The 7500-nt window shown below is 49.5% G+C and overlaps 1 protein-coding gene across 1 annotated transcript in view; it reads left to right on the top strand.

Moving 5' to 3' along the window:
- Positions 1-7500, top strand: part of LOC310801339 (polypeptide N-acetylgalactosaminyltransferase 10-like) — a gene marked incomplete at both ends in the record, with an annotated part of 35914 nt that overhangs the window by 25096 nt on the left and 3318 nt on the right. Inside the window, 2 exons of the mRNA XM_083665333.1 lie at positions 5764-5930; positions 6673-6683. Coding sequence (XP_083521459.1) covers positions 5764-5930; positions 6673-6683 — 178 coding nt within the window. The remainder of the gene's footprint in view (positions 1-5763; positions 5931-6672; positions 6684-7500) is intronic.

Genomic DNA, 7500 nt, shown 5'->3' on the forward strand with positions numbered 1-7500 from the left:
CTTCCTTAACACGGTAATGACACTTAATGGTTCTATCGGAGGGCTAGGCTAATCGCAGCAGATGCTAATGAGCATTAGATAACCCATCAAAGTCTTTTAGGCAGACTGTTTCTTTTGTTATATATATATATATAATGTATGACATTTAGCTGACGCTTTTATCCAAAGCGACTTACATTGCAGTGAGTGCATACATTTCATTACACTGCAGTGAGTGCCTACATTTCAGTATATATGGTCCCAGCAGGAATCAAACCCACAACCTAAGCGTTGTTAGCGCCGTGCTCTACCAACTGAGCCACAGAGGACCATATATATACAGTCACTGGCCACTTTATTAGGTACACCTGTTCAACTGCTCGTTAACGCAAATATCTAATCAGCCAATCACATGGCAGCAACTCAATGCATTTAGGCATGTAGACATGGTCAAGACGACCTGCTGAAGTTCAAACTGAGCATCAGAATGGGGAAGAAAGGTGATTTAAGTGACTTTGAACGTGGCATGGTTGTTGGTGCCAGACGGGCTGGTCTGAGTATTTCAGAAACTGCTGATCTACTGGGATTTTCACGCACAACCATCTCTAGGGTTTACAGAGAATGGTCCGAAAAAGAGAAAATATCCAGTGAGCGGCAGTTCTCTGGGCGAAAATGCCTTGTTGATGCCAGAGGTCAGAGGAGAATGGCCAGACTGGTTCGAGATGATAGAAAGGCAACAGTAACTCAAATAACCACTTATTACAACCAAGGTATGCAAAGACCATCTCTGAACGCACAACACGTCGAACCTTGAAGCAGATGGGCTACAGCAGCAGAAGACCACACCGGGTGCCACTCCTGTCAACTAAGAACAGGAAACTGAGGCTACAATTCGCATGGGCTCACCAAAATTGGACAATAGAAGATTGGAAAAACATTGCCTGGTCTGATGTGTCTCGATTTCTGCTGCGACATTCAGATGGTATGGTCAGAATTTGGCGTCAACAACATGAAAGCATGGATCCATCCTGCCTTGTATCAATGGTACAGGCTGGTGCTGGTGGTGTAATGGTGTGGGGGATATTTTCTTGGCCCACTTTGGGCCCCTTAGTACCAATTGAGCATCGTTTAAACACCACAGCCTACCTGAGTATAGTTGCTGACCATGTCCATCCCTTTATAACCACAGTGTACCCATCTTCTGATGGCTACTTCCAGCAGGATAACGCGCCATGTCACAAAGCTCACATCATCTCAAACTGGTTTCTTGAAAATGACAATGAGTTCACTGTACTCCAATGGCCTCCACAGTCACCAGATCTCAATCCAATAGAGCACCTTTGGGATGTGGTGGAACGGGAGATTTGCATCATGGATGTGCAGCCGACAAATCTGCAGCAACTGCGTGATGCTATCATATCAATATGGACCAAAATCTCTGAGGAATGTTTCCAGCACCTTGTTGAATCTATGCCACAAAGAATTAAGGCAGTTCTGAAGGCAAAAGGGGGTCCAACCCAGTACTAGCAAGGTGTACCTAATAAAGTGGCCGGTGAGTGTATATACAGAATGTCTTTGAGAGTGCTGTAGGAGGTACAGTTCTCTATAAGGAAGAGTGTATCTGAGTCACAGTATTGACTTTTGTGTTGCTGTCTTTTCTACAGAAGTACAATACGGTACGTTCTGGTTATGAAACATGAGTTCTCCCCCACCTTCGCCCCCATGTGACCTGCGTATTCAGCCCGTGTCAGCTGTACCCTTCAGCAGCTGTTGCATAACGGTAGCGTTCCGGAGGGGTGTGGCTCACCGATTGTCGGGAGATTGAGGGACTGGAGCTGACAGGATTCCTTTATTTCCGCGTGTCTGTTCTACACATTCTGGATTGTGTTCTAATGCGTACATTTCTAGGTCAACGTTTTACAACGTTGTGAACGCAGAGCCCTGTTGTGACTACTGAACACAGCCTTGTTGTGACTACTGAACGCAGCCCTGTTGTGACTGCTGAACACAGCCTTGTTGTGACTGCTGAACACAGCCTTGTTGTGACTACTGAACGCAGCCCTGTTGTGACTGCTGAACACAGCCTTGTTGTGACTACTGAACGCAGCCCTGTTGTGACTGCTGAACACAGCCTTGTTGTGACTACTGAACGCAGCCCTGTTGCCACTGCTGCTGAACACAGCCTTGTTGTGACTACTGAACGCAGCCCTGTTGCCACTGCTGCTGAACGCAGCCTTGTTGCCACTGCTGCTGAATGCAGCCTTGTTGCCACTGCTGAACACAGCCTTGTTGTCACTGCTGAACGCAGCCTTGTTGTCACTGCTGCTGAACGCAGCCTTGTTGCCACTGCTGCTGAACGCAGCCTTGTTGCCACTGCTGAACACAGCCTTGTTGTCACTGCTGAACGCAGCCTTGTTGTCACTGCTGAACGCAGCCTTGTTGCCACTGCTGAACACAGCCTTGTTGTCACTGCTGAACACAGCCTTGTTGTGACTGCTGCTGAACGCAGCCTTGTTGTGACTGCTGAACGCAGCCTTGTTGTCACTGCTGCTGAATGCAGTCTGGGAGAAGCTGTTCCAGGACGTTGGTAAATGACATCTCTGGGTCCTACAGGCCCTTAGTTTCCTCTCCCGGGGAGGGTTGACTACTCCAGCTGCTTCTAGCTCCCTCCCTCCCTCCCTCCCTCCCTCCCTCCTACCTCCTTCCTTCTCTCCCTCCCTCTCACAGCCCTATAGCCTCAGACCCTGGTAAACCTCCCTGGGTCCTACATGGAGATGGTTTCCCCCAGGCCTGACTGCTCCAGCTGCCTCAGTCTACTTCCCTCCCTCCCTCCCTCCCACAAACCAGTAGCCTCAGACCCTGGTAAACCTCCCTGGGTCCTACATGGAGATAGTTTCCTCTTCCAGGTTTCCCCCAGGCCTGACTGCTCCAGCTGCCTCAATCTACTTCCCTCACTCCCTCCCTCCCCCCCTCCATCTCTCCCTCCCTCCCTCCCTCCCTCCCTCCCTCCATCTCTCCCCCCTCCCGCCTATTAGTGTTCTCTCCCAGGGCTGTGTCAAGTGTGCTGGAGCTACCTCTACCTCCCTTGGGCTGCCACACACACACTCACACACACACACACACACACACACACACACACACACACACACACACACACTCACACACACACACACACACACACACCCCTCCCTCCCTCCCCCAGAGCGTAGTAGCGGTTCATTGATGTCCCCAGGGCAGCAGGGGAATCACAGCTGTGTGGTTGTGTAGCTGTGTAGTTGTGTAGTTGTGTAGCTGTGTAGCTGTGTAGTTGTGTAGTTTTGTCATTGTGTTGTTGTGTAGCTGTGTAGTTGTGTAGCTGTGTAATGTTGTTGTGTTGTTGTGTAGCTGTGTAGTTGTGTAGTTTTGTCGTTGTGTAGTTGTGTAGGGCCAGCACCTCCTCTGACCTCCCTGGTCTGTGGCTGTGTTAACACACCTGATGAAGACTAGACTAACATCAGCCCACCTGCTGCCGCTGTCACTGGCTGGGCTCTGGGACATCTCTCTCTCTCTCTTTGTCTCTCTCTCTCTCTCTGTCTCTCTCTCTCTCTCTCTCTCTCTCTCTGTCATTATCTATCTCTCTCTGTCTCTCTCTCTCTCTGTCATTATCTATCTCTCTCTCTCTCTCTCTCTGTCTCTCTCTCTCTCTCTCTCTCCCTCTCTCATTCTCTCTCTCTCTCTCTCTGTCTCTCTCTCTCCCTCTCTCATTCTCTCTCTCTCTCTCTCTCTCTCTCTCTCTCTCTCTCTCTCTGTGTGTCTCTCCTCCCTCTCCTGGCTACCCTGGGGAGTCTGCGTCGGGAGTAATTATCTCTCTGCGTCTAGAGCTCTGTCTCTCCCCCTGACGCTCTCCTCCCCTCCTCTCCTCTTTCCCGAAGAAGCGAGGGATGATGATGATGACGACGACGATGATGATGATGATGATGATGATGATGATGATGAGTAAGGATGAAGGGAATGCTGTGGGGACGTCTTTGGTCTTCTGAGGGTTGAAGTGACATCTTGACACCCGGCTGTCACAGACCTGTCGCTCTGCGTCAGCTCCGCCAATCGGATGGCCCACACCTGCTCTCTCCGCTCCCCAACTGCCGGCACCCCGCCTGCCCTCTGGCGCCCGCCCGCGCCCGCTGATTGGCATGTTGTCACCGGCGGTTATCTGATCCTGACACACGGGAGCTCCTCCGTGTTTATGTGGGGACAGGATCTGATGGGAGGGAGACCCAGAAGGCTGCAACTCAGTGATACCACAGCAGGGGGGCCGTGGGTGAAAGGGGAAGGGGATTGGTTAGAGGGACAGTCTCGTCTCTGAGGCCTCCAACGACTGGTTCTCTCCATTCCTTAGATTTAGTCTGTTTTACCTCAGACACCAGGGACGCAGGGACGTGGCGTCGGGTTAGGCAGGCACACACACACACACACACACACACACACACACACACACACACACACACACACACACACACACACACACACACACTAAGCAGTGCCTACCCGGTGAAAATGAATGAAAAAAATAAATACATATTTGTTCTATACATACAGTGTCCTGTGTAAGTCATGGGACAGTGAAGCAATGACTGGGGAGATTTGCAGCTTGTATTTGATGGTGTTTGTGTGCGTATTGGTTTCAGCGTTCAGAAATGACACTTCTTAACACTTTTCATGCGTCGTCCCCGTCACTACAAAAATGCTTCACTCTCCCGTTACTTACGTAACGTTTCTTTTTCTGTTGTCATACAGTGTGTGTGTGTGTGTGTGTGTGTGTGTGTGTGTGTGTGTGTGTGTGAGCGTGTGAGCGTGTGAGGCGGGGACGAGGGCGACCTCACCACACGCCACTGCAGCCACCGTTCGGGGCTTCACACACGACAAGGCCAACCCCAACCACACTGTGCTGGCTCTTAACATTGTCACACTTCACGCCGTCTTTCCCAGCACTGGTTCTGCCACAATGATGGACGCATAACCAGGCCAGCCCAGCACAGCTCAGCACGGCTCACTTCTGCTGTTTTAAAACAGGGTTATTTGTTCTCTCTGCTTCATTAATGCTCCGGCGTCATCATCATCTGCTATGATTAGACCCTCAACAGAACCATTTTCTGATTATCTGTTACGGGAGATTGCTGTTCTGTTTCATCGGGGCGTATGTTGGTGTCTGATAATAACTGTGTTCCATGAATACCAAACGATCACCGTCTATCTCTCCTGAAGAGTTTGTCTGTGCCACAACAACACACACACACACACACAAACACACGCACACACACACACACACACATATACACACGCACACACACACACAAACACACGCACACACACACACACACACATATACACACGCACACACACGCACACACACACACAAACACACGCACACGCTCACACACACACATAAACACACGCACACACACACATGCACACACACACACACATATACACACACACACACACACACACACACAAACACACGCACGCACACACACACACACATATACACACGCACACACACACAAATACACACACACTTGCATGCACACACACACGCAACACACACACACACTGACCCACCCCCACACACACACACACACACACACACTGACCCACCCCCACACACACACACACACACACACACACACACACACACACACACCCAACAGTGTTGTTGATTGGTTTATTGACTGACTGTTTGTTTGTGTGTGTGTGTGTGTGTGTGTGTGTGTGTGTGTGTGTGTGTGTGTGTGTGTGTGTTACCAGCTGTAAACAGAAGCTGTATTCTGAGAAGCTGCCCAACACCAGCATCATCATCCCCTTCCACAACGAGGGCTGGTCCTCTCTGCTGAGGACCGTCCACAGCGTGCTCAACCGCTCCCCGCCACAGCTCGTAGCAGAGGTCATCCTGGTGGACGACTTCAGTGATAAAGGTACACACACACACACACACACACACACACACATAGGCACGTACACACACACATACATATACACACAGAGGCACGTACACACACACACAGAGGCACGTACACACACACACACACACACACATACCTACACACACAGAGGCACGTACACACACACACACACACATAGACAGAGGCACGTACACACACACACACACACACACTCAATGCTGACTCATCTGCATACGAGGCCTGGGACATCAACGAACACACACACACACGTACACACACACATGCACACACGTACACACACACATGCACACACGTACACACACACGCACACACGTACACACACACACACACACACACATGTACACACACACACATTCACAAACACAGTCCCACAGAGCAGTCATTTGAGTGAGTCATTTGTTTACTAACATCTCTCCTGTTTGAGGGCTGTCCTGTGGTTATTTATTAATGAAGCCCCAGTTACACACAGCTGTACTGGAGAAGCATACTCTCTCTTTTCACACACACACACACACACATACACATACACACACACACACACACACACACACACACACACACACACACACATACACATCACATACACACACACACACACACACACATACAGATACACATACACACACACACACACACACACACACACACACACACATGTTTAATTAGCTCCCTGTGTCCACGGCCTTCTTTGATGGATGTGTTTATGACTCTCCTGTAGTGATGACCGTTTCAGGTCTGTGCCAGGTATGACCAAAGCCATGGCATCCTGTTGTCCTTCACTCTGGTCACAGGTCACAGGTCACAGGTCACAGGTCATTGGTTAGTTAGTTGGTTGAACAGTTGGTTGACAGTGAGGTGAACCTGTTTAAACCAGCTCTAGGGGGCCAGGGTGGTTTATCAGAAGAGTGGTGCCAATGAAGTGGTCCATTTTCTATTGGCTGACGCTTAAGGAGACTCACACAGTTCCGTCACACAAACCTAGGGAGCAAGTTGCCAGGCAACCATTTTCATGCCTCACTAGCCAGCCTGACAAATATTGCTAGCTTAGATTCTAATTAGATTCAAACTGAACAGATACTTCTGCGCTATCCTAAAAGTTGTGCGGTTAAACCAATTCAAGAGAGAGATTTTCCAAATGCGTGGTAGTTTTATTGTTTTACAAGTAGTGAGTAGTAATGACGTTTTGGGGCTGAAGCTGTCTTTTTTCACCCGACATTTTCCCCGTCTGAGGTTTTGTTAGCCCGGACCACTTCCATATCTTCGTCCAATCAATATGGGGTACATCAGGAAGGAGTTTTTGGAACCATTTGAAGCCTCGAGTCGTTTCATTGGTGCCTCTCTTCTAATGTACCACTCTGAAGGGGACCATTCACAGAGTGTTCAACACACTTTGAAAGTGGACACACTTTCTATTTCAGTTTCATGATCCCTTATGTTACCAGGTAAGTTGACTGAGAACATCTTCTCTTGTGGAAGAGTTGCAGGGCAGAGGAGAGGAGATGAATGAGCCGATAGAAAGCAGGGGATGATAAGTTGGCCATGATAGCAGGCAGGCTAGATT

Source organism: Argentina silus (assembly GCF_951799395.1).
Source record: "Argentina silus genome assembly, chromosome: 2".
NCBI classification, from domain to species: Eukaryota; Metazoa; Chordata; class Actinopteri; order Argentiniformes; family Argentinidae; genus Argentina; species Argentina silus.